Source organism: Pseudochaenichthys georgianus, unplaced genomic scaffold (genome assembly GCF_902827115.2).
Source record: "Pseudochaenichthys georgianus unplaced genomic scaffold, fPseGeo1.2 scaffold_645_arrow_ctg1, whole genome shotgun sequence".
NCBI lineage: Eukaryota > Metazoa > Chordata > Actinopteri > Perciformes > Channichthyidae > Pseudochaenichthys > Pseudochaenichthys georgianus.
The window spans coordinates 100001-117675 of NW_027263201.1; the positions used below are offsets into that span (position 1 = coordinate 100001).

Here is a 17675-nt window from a genome sequence, read left to right on the forward strand (position 1 = left end):
AATAAACTTGCCTTGCCTTAAGTTGTTTGATATATCATGTTTTGACTATTGTAAATGCCTCTTTTCTTTGTTGCATGTGTAAAAGTTTTATTTTATTTTGAGCAAACACATCGCATAATATCATCCAAACCATCGGAGGCCAAGCAACTCTTCAACTGCAAGTCATTTAAAGGAAAGGAAACGAGTTAAGAAATGTCCGTTTAAGGCGTCGAGTGGAAGGAAGGAAGCCACGACAGACATGCTTAAAGTTATTAATGAAGATACTTAAAAAGTATTCGATGCATTTGAATGTACATCATACCTTGGCTGCTTTCCCCACTCGCGGCTTCAGCGGTTTGTATTCCTCGTTGGCTTGCAGTGCGACCTGAGAAACGCAGAATACATCAATAAATATAAATCAGACAACTTTCTGTGTTAATCTGCTTAGTTTCCTTTACCTCGTGACAGCATCCCTCCACGGTCTCCACCTGCTCCACCTTCACTTGGGGCATGAACTCTGCAAGACTGAAGGAAAGAAACAACTTTAAAACATATTCTGCAGCATTTCAAAAACACAGAACACCAGTTTTTAACAAAGATATTTATGGGGAATTGTTTATTGCAGAGCTGTTGTATTAGCCTCTATTATTTGAAGTAGTGCAGGACATTCAAATGTTAGCTTGAGCAAAAATTGGGGACGCTCCGATCGATCGGCCACTGATCGATATCGGCCGATATTCACTCTCGGCATCCCTAGCCAAAACACAATTGTTTTTAGCTACCCTGCAGTCTACAAAGTACTTCAGACTAGCTGCACCTCCACCAGCTACCCTGCAGTCTACAAAGTACTTCAGACTAGCTGCACCTCCACCAGCTACCCTGCAGTCTACAAAGTACTTCAGACTAGCTGCACCTTCACCAGCTACCCTGCAGTCTACAAAGTACTTCAGACTAGCTGCACCTTCACCAGCTACCCTGCAGTCTACAAAGTACTTCAGACTAGCTGCACCTTCACCAGCTACCCTGCAGTCTACAAAGTACTTCAGACTAGCTGCACCTTCACCAGCTACCCTGCAGTCTACAAAGTACTTCAGACTAGCTGCACCTTCACCAGCTACCCTGCAGTCTACAAAGTACTTCAGACTAGCTGCACCTCCACCAGCTACCCTGCAGTCTACAAAGTACTTCAGACTAGCTGCACCTTCACCAGCTACCCTGCAGTCTACAAAGTACTTCAGACTAGCTGCACCTCCACCAGCTACCCTGCAGTCTACAAAGTACTTCAGACTAGCTGCACCTTCACCAGCTACCCTGCAGTCTGCAAAGTACTTCAGACTAGCTGCACCTTCACCAGCTACCCTGCAGTCTACAAAGTACTTCAGACTAGCTGCACCTCCACCAGCTACCCTGCAGTCTACAAAGTACTTCAGACTAGCTGCACCTTCACCAGCTACCCTGCAGTCTACAAAGTACTTCAGACTAGCTGCTCCTCCACCAGCTACCCTGCAGTCTACAAAGTACTTCAGACTAGCTGCACCTCCACCAGCTACCCTGCAGTCTACAAAGTACTTCAGACTAGCTGCACCTTCACCAGCTACCCTGCAGTCTACAAAGTACTTCAGACTAGCTGCACCTTCACCAGCTTTGAGAACACTTTCATGATCAATCATTATAAAACATATCATATATATTATTCTGAAATGGACCAATCTGCACAACGACTACTTTCACTGTCTGAGTACTTCTACTTTTACTCAAGTACAAGATCTGAGTACTTCTACTTTTACTCAAGTACAAGATCAGAGTACTTCTACTTTTACTCAAGTACAAGACCTGAGTACTTCTACTTTTACTCAAGTACAAGATCTGAGTACTTCTACTTTTACTCAAGTACAAGATCTGAGTACTTCTACTTTTACTCAAGTACAAGATCTGAGTACTTCTACTTTTACTCAAGTACAAGATCAGAGTACTTCTACTTTTACTCAAGTACAAGATCTGAGTACTTCTACTTTTACTCAAGTACAAGATCTGAGTACTTCTACTTTTACTCAAGTACAAGATCTGAGTACTTCTACTTTTACTCAAGTACAAGATCTGAGTACTTCTACTTTTACTCAAGTACAAGATCTGAGTAGATTTAGAAAGGCCTTTTTTTAGTGTGTTATTGTAAAACAGATACTTTATTTTGACTGTCAATCTTCGGGAATTACAAAAGTATTAAGTAAAAAATACCTTTCTTCGGAGGAGTATCTAAATCAAATATACAGAATACGGATATAATGCATAATAATGAATGAATATACATCTCAGAGGGTGAAGACGTACAGTATTTTCCTCTGAGATAAGTAGTAGTAATGCTTTAGATCAGGGGTGTCCAAACTTTTTTCATATAGACGGTTCGTCCGCACGAGGCCGACATGGAAACGCATAAAACGATAACGGGTCCCAAGGCGGGTAGATCTGCGGACGAAACGCTCTGGGGGGCAAACGGCACCGTGTGTACGCCCTATACGATCATGTCCTGATAGTTGAAGCAATAGCCCCGCCTCTCCCGCTCAGAGATCAGCTGCTGGGCGGTCAGGAGAGGGGGAGGAAAAGAGAGGCTCCGGTTTTTATTCTTTTGATTATATAGAGTCGTTATCAACTTGTTTTAAAGCTCAATAAATAACAAAGAAGACCTCTGACCGGCAGTTTTCTAATTTTGTCCGGAAGATTAAAACTTTAACGGACATGTTGACCGGTGAAAACAAATCTAAGGCGGAGAGGTGGGTGTTCGTCATCTGCTGGTGGACTACCGGAGAGAATTACAGAAGGAGCACACGCTCGCCTCGGGGAGGGAGAAAAAGAGCCACAGCGGAGAATAAACAGAAGGGCAACCATGGCAACCATGCGCGGGAAGTCTTCTTCGCTGCGGTTGTGGCGGCGGGACTACAGCGCCACTTACAGGCCCGGCATATGTACTACAGCGTCTCCAGCGCTTTCGAGCGGTCTCGTGTGAACGGACGCATTTCTGGTGGGGACGGAAAACTTTTTTGATTTAGATTTCGGTCCGTTTGCGCTATCGTCCTCGTGTGGCTCCAGCCTAAGATATGTTCGAAAATTTTCAGTGGCCTTATTAGCACATGAATACTGTGTATTATATATTTACATATATTTAAGAAGTACAATATAAGACAAGCACAAGTTTCATTTGTGAGCCATATTCCGTTATACTTTTTTTATTCGCCGAGGGCCGATTCAAAATGGTCCGCGAGCCGCATCTGGCCCCCGGGCCGTAGTTTGGACACCCCTGATTTACAGAAACAAGGCGTGAAGCTGCATTTAGCTCACTTCAGGTCGTTCGCACAGATGGCCTCGTGTCGAGCTTTCTTCCCGAACAGCACCTCCTCTCCTCCGTCGCTGTCGGCCTCCCTCTTGACGGCAGGAGAAGCCGCATCTTTATCGGCGCCATTTTTAGTAATAACTTTCCTGTTGAAGAGAAAAAACAAACACACGTACTGCTGTTAGCTGACGTGCACTTGAACACAACACAGACGGAAATGCAGACATATTCACATTAGAAAAATACATATATCACTAGAGTATCTAAAAATAATACACAATATAAAGAAAATACTGAATACTCTGCGATACACAACTTGAGTAAGCAACAGACATATATAGAAATATACTACAGGAAAACATTGGTGTAAAGTAACCAAGTACATTTACTCAAGTACAATTTTGAAGTACTTGTACTTGAGTATTTATGCTACCGTGTACTTCTACTCCACTGCATGTATTTAATACCTTTAGTTACTTCACAGATGTGGATGAATGATGTGAAATATAACCAAGTGTTAAATCAGACTTTAGTTCCACCTGGAGTAAATCCACCAGCTACCCTGCAGTCTACAAAGTACTTCAGACTAGCTGCACCTTCACCAGCTACCCTGCAGTCTACAAAGTACTTCAGACTAGCTGCACCTTCACCAGCTACCCTGCAGTCTACAAAGTACTTCAGACTAGCTGCACCTTCACCAGCTACCCTGCAGTCTACAAAGTACTTCAGACTAGCTGCACCTTCACCAGCTACCCTGCAGTCTACAAAGCACTTCAGACTAGCTGCACCTTCACCAGCTTTGAGGACACTTTCATGATCAATCTTTATAAAACATATCATATATATTATTCTGAAATGGACCAATCTGCACAACGACTACTTTTACTGTCTTTCACTATATTTAGATGAGAATACTTTTCTACTTTCACTTGAGGAACATTTTGAATGCAGGACTTTTACTGTGACAGAGTATTCCTACACTCTGGTACTTCTACTTTACTCAAGTACAAGATCTGAATACTTCTACTTTTACTCAAGTACAAGATCTGAGTACTTCTACTTTTACTCAAGTACAAGACCTGAGTACTTCTACTTTTACTAAGTACAAGATCTGAGTACTTCTACTTTTACTCAAGTACAAGACCTGAGTACTTCTACTTTTACTAAGTACAAGATCTGAGTACTTCTACTTTTACTCAAGTACAAGACCTGAGTACTTCTACGTTTACTCAAGAACAAGATCTGAGTACTTCTACTTTTACTCAAGATCTGAGTACTTCTACTTTTACTCAAGTACAAGATCTGAGTACTTCTACTTTTACTAAGTACAAGATCTGAGTACTTCTACTTTTACTCAAGTACAAGACCTGAGTACTTCTACGTTTACTCAAGAACAAGATCTGAGTACTTCTACTTTTACTAAGTACAAGATCTGAGTACTTCTCCCACCTCTGCACATTGGATTATATAAACATTACAGTTGTAGATTTGAGCATAAATATGTCATACACAAATATGGCTCAACATTTCTCCAGTATGTATTGCTTTTCTTAACGACATTAAAAGTATACAAAGCAAATAATTAAATTGTGCAAAGATGTTTCTGTTCATAATGCCATCACCTTTGAATGAATGTAATGAAAACTGATGTTTAAGTGCCTTTTTCTGATGTATTAGAATAATTGTTCAGTAAAGATGAGAGGCAAAAAATAAGCCATGAAGCAGTTGAGCTAGCTAGACTCTTGTGACGATTAACTTCTTAAATTGCGCACATATAGCGTTAATGTTACACATAACAAACCACTAACAAAGCAAATACAATGTCAGAAAACCCATAACACGTGTTTAATTTCAGTTTTCATTTGCAATTAGCAACATTAGCCGGTTAGCATAGTTATTGCTACGTTCAGGTTTCTCTATACAATCTAACCTCCGGATTTCAAACGTTAAATATGCAACAAAAAACCAGCCTTTACCCGATTTCTGCAGTCAGAGAAGCGGGTATCTTTTTGCTTGTGGTAGTTTGTTGTTCATCGTCAAACACGCTGAACAAACCGTCTCCAAAAGCGTCCGCCATGATTGTTAGGGGCAGAACTTCTTCCCACAATACAACACGAGGGTTTGCTCTCCAAATCCGGGAAGTGCGCCGGAAGTCGATGTAAACGTCCGTAGTGGCCAAACGGTGGTACTACAGCAGTGCAGAAACAGTCAGTTCAGGCAACTTTAAAGGTGGAAAAAAGGTATAAAAGTAATAAAATAAATATAAAAACAATAAAGGGCAGCAAGTATATATACATTGCGTCATTAGGAAGGACATGAACCACAAATAATACTATGTATAACATGTTTTAGATAAGCTAGACAAAGAAAGACACATTTAAACTTGATATTGAAAATTCCTTTAAATATGTAATTTACAAGAAGAAAGTAAACCATGTGTTTTGAGTTATTCTTTAAATGCTTGACAACACTGCAGCTTTTCAACCCAATTTAAGTTAAATTAGCCTCGCTTTCTTTTCTGTTTTTATTTTCTGTCAGTTCAGCATGTATCCAGTAGGGGGCGGTGATGCAACGTCTTGATGCCAACCGCCTCAACCCAAGGAGAGTAGGGTTGCGTTCCGATAATCCAAAAATCAGCTCTTAAATTCTAACCCTATCTCCTATTCCTTGACCTCTGAGTGAAACGTCACGGGGTTAAGGGATAGTGGATAGGAGAATTCAAAAGGACTTAGGAGAAGAGACTGCACTTTCACTATCCGACGTGTTTATGATGCGCCAGCGGACGTCATGAATGTGCGTCTGCTGCTGTGGGGAAACCATGGAAACTACAGTTTTCTATACAGCGGACTACAACATGGATGTTCAATAAGAACGAGGGACTACTGTAAACTCATCTAGAGACTCTGCTCCGTGCTCTGATGCTGCTGCTTTGCTTTATGAACGTGGACAACAGAGAAACAGATTCTTCAGGACCAAAGTTGGATTTCAAATAAAAAAGAAAAGTGAAACTTACGCTCATCACCCTCTCCCTCCGGTCCACATTAATACAAATGATCCCAATACGTATGATTGATGAAAATATCTTAAAATAAATACAAATGTATTTATTATAAACGTTAGTCCTTAACATCTATCACTGTGTATATCACCATTCAAACATCTTTTAAAAGTTGAACAAACCCCACACAGCTCAGTAAAGACTGTGAAATGTTGACTTTATTTGATAATTTCAGTAAAAACTAACGTTCATATTTCTCTTTTTGATTATAATACTGATGAACGTTCAAAACAAAGCACTTTGGCAAGTTACCACATACGTTTTAAAAAGCTTAATAAGCACCGTAACTTTCATGATATCATTTCTCCGTCATAATCGTTTGTTGACTGTTGTGTGACGGCAAATGCTGCGGCTGCAAGGCATTGTGGGAAAGCATTTTCTCCTCTCCTTTCGGTAAGGGAGGTCCAGTGGTTCCTAAGCTAAAGGAGGTTATAAAGGAAGTTTGAAACCTCCTTTCCTTTCATTTGGAGAATTGGAACAGCACTTATCATGGCTGCCACTGAGGGACTTCCGGGTCATTTCACTCCGTTAGGAAGGTTCCTAAGCTAAATGGACTATTGGAACGCAACCTAGGTGTGATGTCACTGCTCATGTGAATGGGACCTCCCATATTTGGTCTTGGCTTCCTGTGACAGCTCGCCCATGATGGTGTGCATGTGGAGCGCGTGGCGGCGGGGCTCCGTGTTTGCCGCGCGGCTCTCAAAGAGGGATTGGCCGTGCTGTTTTTCCGCGGGCCTTTCTGTCAGATTCAGGGACTTCAGCACCAAGACGGCTCCTCACATCCCCGGCATGGAGTACCAGGTGTGTTACCCTCTCTGCTACCTGTCTGTTAGCATGCCAGCTAGCCACAGACGCTAGTTGACAAGTTGTAACGTCAACTCTGACACTCTGGGACAGTTATGGGATGGATCAAAAACATGGCTGACATGAACAAGTGGGAGAACATAATAATAACAGTTAGCTCTGGATTGTAGAGCCGGGGGAGTAGAAGCTAACAGAGCAGCTGTGTGAGAGCTGGGACTAACCGGTTCTGTTACTGTACAACTTCTACCGAGGCAACGATCATCCCGCAGAGATAACGACAGGTGCCGTAACCCGCTGAAAACACTGGGTTCACATAGTAAACATCAGAGGTGGTAGAAGTACTCACATCTTGTTCTTGAGTAAAAGTAGAAGTACTCAGATCTTGTTCTTGAGTAAAAGTAGAAGTATTCAGATCTTGTACTTGAGTGAAAATAGAAGTACTCAGATCTTGTACTTGAGTAAAAGTACTCAGATCTTGTACTTGAGTAAAAGTAGAAGTACTCAGATATTGTACTTGAGTACAAGTAGAAGTACTCAGATCTTGTACTTGAGTAAAAGTAGAAGTACTCAGATCTTGTACTTGAGTAAAAGTACTCAGGTCTTGTAGTTGAGTAAAAGTAGAAGTACTCAGATCTTGAGTAAAAGTAGAAGTACTCGGGTCTTGTACTTGAGTAAAAGTACTCAGATCTTGTACTTGAGTAAAAGTAGAAGTACTCAGATCTTGTTCTTGAGTACAAGTAGAAGTACCAGAGTGTAGGAATACTCTGTCACAGTAAAAGTCCTGCATTCAAAATGTTCCTCAAGTGAAAGTAGAAAGTATTCTCATCAAAATATAGTGAAAGACAGTAAAAGTAGTCATTGTTTGATTGGTCCATTTCAGAATAATATATATGATGTGTTTTATAAAGATTGATCATGAAAGTGTTCTCAAAGCTGGTGAAGGTGCAGCTAGTCTGAAGTACTTTGTAGACTGCAGGGTAGCTGGTGGAGGTGCAGCTAGTCTGAAGTACTTTGTAGACTGCAGGGTAGCTGGTGAAGGTGCAGCTAGTCTGAAGTACTTTGTAGACTGCAGGGTAGCTGGTGGAGGTGCAGCTAGTCTGAAGTACTTTGTAGACTGCAGGGTAGCTGGTGGAGGTGCAGCTAGTCTGAAGTACTTTGTAGGCTGCAGGGTAGCTGGTGAAGGTGCAGCTAGTCTGAAGTACTTTGTAGACTGCAGGGTAGCTGGTGGAGGTGCAGCTAGTCTGAAGTACTTTGTAGACTGCAGGGTAGCTGGTGGAGGTGCAGCTAGTCTGAAGTACTTTGTAGACTGCAGGGTAGCTGGTGGAGGTGCAGCTAGTCTGAAGTACTTTGTAGACTGCAGGGTAGCTGGTGGAGGTGCAGCTAGTCTGAAGTACTTTGTAGGCTGCAGGGTAGCTGGTGGATTTACTCCAGGTGGAACTAAAGTCTGATTCAACACTTGGTTAGATTTCACATCATTCATCCAGATCTGTGAAGTAACTGAAGGTATAAATACATGGAGTGAAGTAAAAGTACACAGGAGCAGAAAGTGAAAATACTCAAGTAAAGTAAAAGTTTCAGCGTTGTTCTTATTAAAGCGGTTTGAATCTGTCTCTCCTTCCTGCTTGAACTTCATTGTTGTTCTTGGATATTTCTCTCGTTGTAAAGCAACCAATGTGTCGTTCTGCCTGCCCTCAAGCTCTTTGGTTAAACAACGTGTAAACGGTTCTTTATTACAATAACATAGGAGGGGTATTAAATATAAATGCGTTTGAGTATTTGGTGCAGCAGGATATGCTTCCTTCCTAAACTCCTTCGTGCACAGCAGTTGTGAAATAGTGAATGCTAGAAATGATTAATGTTCTGTTGATCGAGGTATTTCGTCTCCGGGTCCAGCTTTGAGTCGATGCTTTAACCTTGTGATGTTGATCTGTGTTGATCTCTCCGACTGATGAAAGGCCTGAGCGTTAGTGATGAGGGCAAACCGTCAGTCACGAGACCCTGACTCCTAGACATGTCGCTCTTCTTGAACACGAGAACGAACAGGGTGTTTTTCTGCTGTCCTGGAAAGACCCAATTGAATATCTTTGCTTTAGGTCTTTCAAGGCGAGTCGACTTCTTTTGTTTCGTACATCTGGGATTGTACTGCAACAAGTACACGTGTTTTTGTACAGCTTCAAAGGGGACCTATCATGCAAAATGCACTTTGATGTAGGGGTGGGCGATATGACGATATATATCGTCGTGACGATATTAGGTCTCCACGATATGCTTTTTCAGAGATATCGTCCTATCGTGATAAAAAAAAAAAAAAAAAAATTTGAAAAAAAAAAAATAGCGGGAGGGGAAGCGGCTCTCCGTGCGCGGCGCAGGGGGCTATGACAGCGGACGGAGAGCCTCTTCCCCTCCCGCTCCCCCAGCCTTACCTACTGATTTTAATTTCACCATATATCAAGCCAGATCGATTTCACAATGTCAGCGCACCTCTGCTTGCGTTCAGTCCGAGTTGTTTGACACGCTCCCAAAGTCCCCGCCCCCTTTCTTTGCAGCGAGCGACCATAGGGCAGGCATTTCATCAAGGGGCTCCTGATGGAAAGACTAGGTGGAAAGACATAACTGACGCTGTGGCGTTTTATGTTTTTCCCTTCAGTTATGCTAAAGTCTTTTATTACACTTCAAGTCTACTCTAAAGTTTACATTTTAATTGTTTGGCACTGACTTTTCCTCATTGATGTTTTACTTAGTTATGTTTTACCCTCCTTTTCATGTTTATTGATGTTCACTGCTCACTTGTTCATTCAGGGTTTCATTTCTGAAATAAAACTAGCTTGAAATGCTATGTTGGTCTGTTACTCCTTTTTGCTTTAGTTTCTGTCACCTTGTAGGTGCTTGTTCTGTTAAGTAACTTGAAAAATAACCATAATAACCGACATGAAAAAATATCGTGATATATATCGTCTATCGTGATACTGCCTGGAAATATCGTGATAACATATTTTTCAATATCGCCCACCCCTACTTTGATGTCTTCTCTACATCAACACGTGTCCCCGGTGTGTCGGGGAACTCCCGCAGCGTCAGGAAATAAACCCCTCTCTCTTTTCCTCCGTACCCAAATCTCTAAAAACGGGGAGCAACGGAGCTGATCCAGATTTGCGTCCGATATGACGTAACATCTGAAATGTGGACCCACGGCCCAATCAGAAACGTTGCTATCAGAAACAATTAGGGTTGGGAACCGAAACTCGGGTACCCACACAAAATGCACAATTTCGGTTCTGCTTAACGGTTCCTAAACGCGGTAGACCCTGTATTCCAGCGGGTCCGTCTGCGCCGCGGCGACCCGGTGGAAGACAGGGCGGACTGGCCATCTGTGTGTTCTGGAGAATCACAGAGCGGCCGGTCGTCAGCGGCCCGTTGACGACCGGCCTGGTACGCTGACGGCCGGCAGCGCCCTTAATAACGGCATCGTGTAAGTTGCGCTGACAGAGGTCCACAGTTGCCCCGCAGCGAGGCCCCCCCCGCCCCCCCGTAGGCAGTTCACGAGCTCAGTCACTTCATAACACCAGAGATGGGTCGCGGTAAACGCTCTGAAGTGAGGCGCCACTCCACTAAGAAAGAGAAAGACGAGGCTCAGTGTAAAGCCTGCTAATAGCTCGCCACAGGCATATAGTTAAAGTAAAGCACAGCTATTGTGCAATACATTTGTATTACATGTATATTTTTTTATTTGTAAAAATGTCAGTTAAAGCTTAAAAGAATAAAGATATTTTTGTTATCTAAGCGTTTGACCTCTTTTACAATTTTGGAATCGAAACGGTGAATCGATAAGAACCGGAATCGATACATTTCAGACGATACCCATCCCTAGAAACAATGCCCGACTGTTCTGGACGTAATATGGTCGGTGTTTACATTAGCATGCTAACACTCAGAGCTAACCTGTGCTGGAGAGCATGTGTGTGAAGAAGCAGGAAGTAGAAAGGAACTCACCTTGTGGTGTAACCGGGAGAGAGAAAGCCTTTGAGCTCCAGACTGTTTCAGAGCCTTGATAATCCATGATATGGAGTTTCATCACGGCAGCATTTAGTTTAGACGGTAGCTGCCGGGTCCCGCGTGAGCTCAGACCCTCCTCTTTAAAGCTTTATCCCCGAATCAGCACTTTAGAAACAGGAAGTGGAACAGAGGGATATGAGGCGTGGCTAGAATGATCCGTTTGGTATTTTGAGCAAAACACTTCATAGACATGTTTTTTATATATTTGTATATATCTGAGAGCTGTGCTGTTGCCTACAGATAGCACGACAGGTGACCTTTAAGTCAAAACTTCTCCAGCAGCATAAGATCTGCTCAAAGGTTGTAGATCAACCCTGCGAGAAACCACATATTAACATCCTCTCTGACTCCAAGCATGTCCTGAACGGTGAATATGTTCGGAGATACAAGGTCCCACGACTATCGCCCCGGTCAATCCTCACGTTAAATACGGAGCTGAATCCCAGATGAGATGTACGTTCGAGTCTCAGCATGTTTTTCTTCAGAATCAGACACGGGTTTATCACCAGGTAGACGAACGAGGGGTTTGACTTGGTGATTTGGCGATTGAAAACTACGTGAAGAAAAGTATAATAACATAACAAATATTTAGTCAAATAAATATAGCAGTGTCATTGAACAGGATTGAAATCGTAGAAATCAATTTATTTGATGTCAAATTTCAGACAATACGTTATCGTATCGTAGCAATAAGTCATTAAACGGTAAGTGCGCTGTCGTGTCAATCATATAATCATTTAAAACATGTTGCCTTTTCTTTCTTTGTGTTTTAGTCCGTGTTTAACGGACATGTGTTCAGGGTTTACCTCTCAGGGCAAAGACCGATAACCCTCTGGAGTCGGTGGACGCGCATAATTCTACGTAATTAATCATATATCGATTATAAGGATTGATTTTGATATACTTTATTAATCCCTCGTGGGGAAACTGTTTCTCTGCATTCGACCCATCCTGTGTTCGGAGCAGTGGGCTGCCATTTTGAACGGCGCCCGGGGAGCAGTGTGGGGACCGGTGCCTTGCTCAGGGACACCTCGGAAGCACTTGGTCTTTCCGGGACTTGAACTGATGACCTTCCAGTTGCCAAGCCGAGTCCCTATCGACTTCGCCACCAGCGCCCCGGAGTAGAAATATGATTCAGATATCTGCGGAATCGCTGGAAGAGTAGCTTTCCAGCGGTATCTCCTGTGAGACTGTAACCAGGGGCCCTTCCCACTTCTCTTATTTTTCATTTCTTCGGTCCTCGGTCTCATCGGAAGTTGATTTGTCTGCGCCATCTTGAGTAGCGTCCCATGGCTCTTATTTCTGCCGGAGGACCGAGGATCGAGGAACCGCCAGACCATCCTTCGATGAAATCCTCAGCCACTCGCCCCGCCCCCTTGCTGTGTATCGCTCACTGATTGGACGATGCAGCGCATGCACTGATCTGATGCTTCTTGACATGAGAGCAGTTTCCCAGCGGAGTGAAGAAAACACATGAACCTCACGGGACTCCCTCCTCAGTTTATACCGTGTTTTGTTTCAATTAATGTTTCATTTAGTTACAAACATGAGATATATCTGAACAACAACGCGGTCAAAAATCATTTTATTCATTTATAGGAAACATTTTCATGATCGCTTTTTTCGTTTATACATTTTAAGAATGGCGTTTATCTTTTTTGAGAATGAGTTCTTATTTTATTTAATGAATTTGGGTCTGCAACAGATGATACAAATGTGTGTGGCGGGGGTGTGTGTGGAAACAACGGGACAGAGCTGCTGTCAGGCGATCAGCTGTGCGGCGTCGCTCCGGAGGAAAGGACGTCCCATTGCTCTGAAAACTAATTTCCCTGCTTCTCGTGGTTTCCTTGCTTCCCTGGTGGGAGGGACTAGTCGCAGGGAAACGACTCAAGTGAAGGACGCAAGGAATCCATTTAACCTTAAGAGAGAAGGACCCAGGGCACAGCAGCCAAAATGGCCGCTCAAAGCAGCTTGACTTTACACCGTGTGGGATTGGTGGACACGTGTGGAATTCTCGGCCGGACGAGGGGCTTTGATGACGGGATGGAGGACCAGGACCAGGTTCAGGTTATTTATTTGTACCCGTAGGTAGATTCTGAAAAAGACAAGGATCCATCCTGACACTAAAAACAAAGAGACACATCTCTAATAAAGGACTAGTAAAAGTACAAGTGCTCAACCAAACCTCAAAATATAAAAAAAAATACGAGTACAAACATGGACAATCAAAATTCACAATTAAATAAATAGATGTTTCCTCTCGTGAACACACGGAGAGACCGTCAGCAGAACCTCTCTCCTGAGGATGAAGCTGCTCGGATCCATTTCGCTTTATATTGACTTTCTTTATTAAATATAACAAAAGACAAACTTTGTCCATGAAGCTTTTCTCAGCTCCTCTGAAGAGTCCTCCACGCGTCCGAGCGTCCTGTGCCGTGTTGATGGCGGTACTTTGTGTTGCAGGATGCCATCTGCACGCTGAACACGCTGCAGACCAACGCCAGCGCTCTGGAGCAGGTGCGCAGAGAGAGGTGTCTTCCTCAACTCCAGCTGCAGGCCATGAGAGGCTTCCTGGAGAGGGCCGGGCTCGCCGTGAGACACACACACACACACACACACTGAGACATACACACACACACACACACTGAGACATACACACACACACACACTGAGAGACACACACACACACATACACACTGAGACACACACACACACACACACACACACACACACACAATGAGAGACACACACACACACACACAGAGACACAATGAGAGACACACACACACACACACACACACACACACACAGTGAGACACAGACACACACACGCACACACACAGTGAGACACATACACTGAGAGACACACACACACTGAGACACACACACACTCAATCTCACACACACACACTGAGACACACACACTGAGACACACACACACACACACACACACACACACACACTGAGACACACACACACACACACACACACACACACACACACTAAGAGAGACACACACACACACACACACACACTGAGACACACACACACACACACACACACACACACACACACGGAGACACAATGAGAGACACACACACACACACACACACACAGTGAGACACACACACAGACACACACACACACGCACACACACACACAGTGAGACACATACACTGAGAGACACACACACTGAGACACACACACACTGAGATACACACACAAACTCAATCTCACACACACACACACACACACACACACACACACACACACATACTGAGACACACACACACACAGACAGACTCACTCACACAACGCACATGTAAATACTGCTATATTTTTATCTATCTGTTTCTGAAGGTGTGTGTGTGTGTGTGTGTGTGTGTGTGTGTGTGTGTGTGTGTGTGTGTGTGTGTGTGTGTGTGTGTGTGTGTGTGTGTGTGTGTGTGTGTGTGTGTGTGTGTGTGTGTGTGTGTGTGTGTGTGTGTGTGTGTGTGTGTGTGTGTGTGTGTGTGTGTGTGTGTGTGTGTGTGTGTGTGTGTGTGTGTGTGTGTGTGTGTGTGTGTGTGTGTGTGTGTGTGTGTGTGTCTCAAAGGTGGAGGAGCTTGACCATCTCAACATCATTCACGTGACGGGAACAAAGGGCAAGGTGAGCTAATGAAGTAGCTCATTAGCTTCAGTGTAGTTATGGCAACACTGAAGTCACAGGCTCCTCCCACAGAGCAGCATGAATATATAAAGGACATAAAACTAACATAAATAGTGCAAGAGAATGTTTTGAGATGTCCACAGAGCAGGTCTTATCCCACGGACGTCCCACACAGTATTCATCACCTGCGTGTCGACTCTTCTGGCACCGCTTCTATTCTATTGGATTGTATTTACTTGCACTGCTGGACGAGCCCGTGATGTGACTACCCTGCAGCTGCTGTACGACAATGAAAGCCTTGCGTGTTGAAAAAAGAACGGCTGAGTCATAGACTGTTCCTCTAGAGCAGTGCTTCTCAAAGTGTGGTCCGCGGACCACTGGTGGTCTGTGAGCGCCCCCTAGTGGTCCGTGAGTATATTGGTAACATTTCACATTTGAAATAAATAAATATATTTAAGTTTTCCGCACTCTCGCGGGAATATCTCCGCAATGGAGCGAGCTTAAGTTTCACTTTCGATTGCATGATATAGCCCAGGGCAACACCTTCGCCACACATGTTGCCACTTGTTTGTACCATTTTCAGGCGATTTGTAATCTGTTCTAGAAAAACGATGTGTTTTTTTATATTTGTGGAGTTAGGTGGTCCGCTAGTGTTTTTTTATTGGTTAAGTGTCCTTGGTATGAAAAAGTTTGAGAAACACTGATCTAGAGCAGGGGTGTCAAACTCAAATACACAGTGGGCCAACATTAAAAATGGGTGCTAGTGGAGGGCCGGACTGGTTCAATGTTTATAGCAGAACTTATTGAAATGAACTTATTGCACATATTAAACCTGGAACTAACAAAGCTTAAACTATTGCCTATAAAAACATTAAATAATCAGCTGCATTCATTTCTCACGGCTCTATCTGCAGCTTCTCCAGAGTCACTTCTGATGAGTACATTTCCCCACAGGCCAACAACAGCTTCAACAAAACTATTCCCTCAGAGAGAAACCCAAACATGCTCTGCTGTCGTGAGAGAAAGTGCAGAAGGAAGCATCCATTGAAGTCAGTGTCCTGCTCTGAGATGCTAGCTCAGACACTTGGCGTCTCATCAGGGTGCAAGGTCATCAATGTTTGGGCTCAGGCTCTGATTGGAGGAGACCCTCAGGATGGAGGGAAGGTGTGCGTGCAATATACCGGCGGGCCAGATCTAATAGGAATTAGAAATTATCCTGCGGGCCGAAATTAAATCCCCCACGGCCCTGATTTGGCCCTCGAGTTTGACACCTGTGCTCGAGGCTCACGTTGTGATATGCAGACATGCTTTCCTTCCCGTCACGGCTTGTGTTTGTCTTGCAGGGGTCAACGTGTGCGTTCACGGAGCAGATTTTAAGGAGCTACGGCTTCCGCACAGGATTTTACAGGTGAATGAATAAACAGTACCTTAAAAAGTCTTACATTTATTTTTTCCGGGGGGGGGGGCGGCATTGGTGTCTATTGGTCTACTGCCTTTCCATTGTTTTTGTTGTTGGGGAATGTGCACGGAATATTCCCCGTTATTCAAATGCAATAAAACTCAGTAACGGTTTAAACTGTTGTCTAGTTCATAATTTTTTTTATATTGGTATTTCTTTTTTTCTTTTAGAGGTCTTAAACATCTCTTTAAAGTCATTACATTTCTACTTCAAACATGTGCAGATACCCCGATTACACTATTTGATATCAGCATCGTGTTCCTGCTTCCGGAGCAATGCTAACTATACGATGAGTCCCAGCATGCCGCTTGATAAGTCGTGGTCTGAGAATACGATTAAATATATATTATATATATTAAGTGTTTTTGTCATTCAGCTAATTAAATGTTCCAATGTGTTGTTACTGAGGGATATTAAAATAAAGTATCTTTTGAACTTCAGTGGTTTTGGTCTTGTGCTTTTATTTCGCTGCCGGCTGAAGCATTAAAGCAGGACTGATAATAATGAATACTTTTGATGCAACTAAACAAAGCATGTATGTCCTCTGTGTTCTCTCCTTCTGCTTCTAGTTCCCCACATTTGGTACAAGTGAGAGAGAGGATCCGGATCAACGGACAGCCCATTGGGAAAGAGCTTTTTACTAAATACTTCTGGCAGGTGTACGGACGGCTGGATGAAACTAAGGTAGGTCAGAGGACTCTCAGCCTCTTCTCGGTGTGAAATGTCTGTTTATATTCTAGTTGAAAGCATATCACGGTTCTCGTGGGGCCTTAAAAAGTCTGATATTTGATAATCAGAATTGAAGGTCTTAAATATGATTTAGAAGGTCTTAAAAATGATGCGGTTTGAAAGGTACTTCTGTGCTGCGATCGCGTCTAAATGTGTTTTGGGGGAAATGTCCGGGCTGCAAAGTAACCAGTCCGGTAAGAGCCCTTCAGTTCCCTCCAACAATCTGGATTGAATTAAATCAACATGGGAGCAGTAATCACTAACTTTGTTTCCCCGGCGCCTTAACAGAGAACACGCAGCAGCTAGTAACCTAGCAACCAAGCTTCAGCTAGCGGCAGTCAGAAATTAGGTGTCTTTGAATCTACTTACAAATAAATATGGGGAAGTTTAAGTTCAACCGTATTTGGTTGGAAAACATCGAATGTAGTGCTTGGTTGAAACCAGTGGAGGGAACGTGTTTGAAGCCCGCTGCACCTTTTGCAACACGATTAGCTTTGTTTTGCTAATGTAGCGTTAGCTCCCGCAACACCCCACCGGAGCCTCATCCAAATACCCCTCCTCGACTCCTCTCTTCCCCTCCTCCGGGACTTGACCCGGACATCGATCAAGACACGCCGTT

At 43.4% G+C, this 17675-nt stretch overlaps 2 protein-coding genes across 2 annotated transcripts in view; one reads left to right on the forward strand and one right to left on the reverse strand.

Annotated features, from left to right (window-relative positions):
• The window catches only part of LOC117443635 (exosome RNA helicase MTR4-like), a 25291-nt gene extending 19866 nt beyond the window's left edge, over positions 1-5425 (reverse strand). Inside the window, exons 1-4 of the mRNA XM_071202629.1 lie at positions 5281-5425; positions 3313-3450; positions 438-504; positions 302-364 (exon numbers count right to left, since the gene is read on the reverse strand). Coding sequence (XP_071058730.1) covers positions 302-364; positions 438-504; positions 3313-3450; positions 5281-5381 — 369 coding nt within the window. The 5' untranslated portion in view covers positions 5382-5425. The remainder of the gene's footprint in view (positions 1-301; positions 365-437; positions 505-3312; positions 3451-5280) is intronic.
• A 1226-nt stretch (positions 5426-6651) lies between these two features.
• On the forward strand, positions 6652-17041 carry fpgs (folylpolyglutamate synthase; the record flags this gene model as incomplete). The annotated part of the gene is made up of 5 exons (XM_034079543.2): positions 6652-7163; positions 13683-13811; positions 14815-14868; positions 16212-16276; positions 16897-17041. Coding segments are annotated over exons 1-5 (552 nt in total), but the record flags the coding sequence as incomplete, so codon positions are not given.
• Positions 17042-17675: the final 634 nt, after the last annotated feature.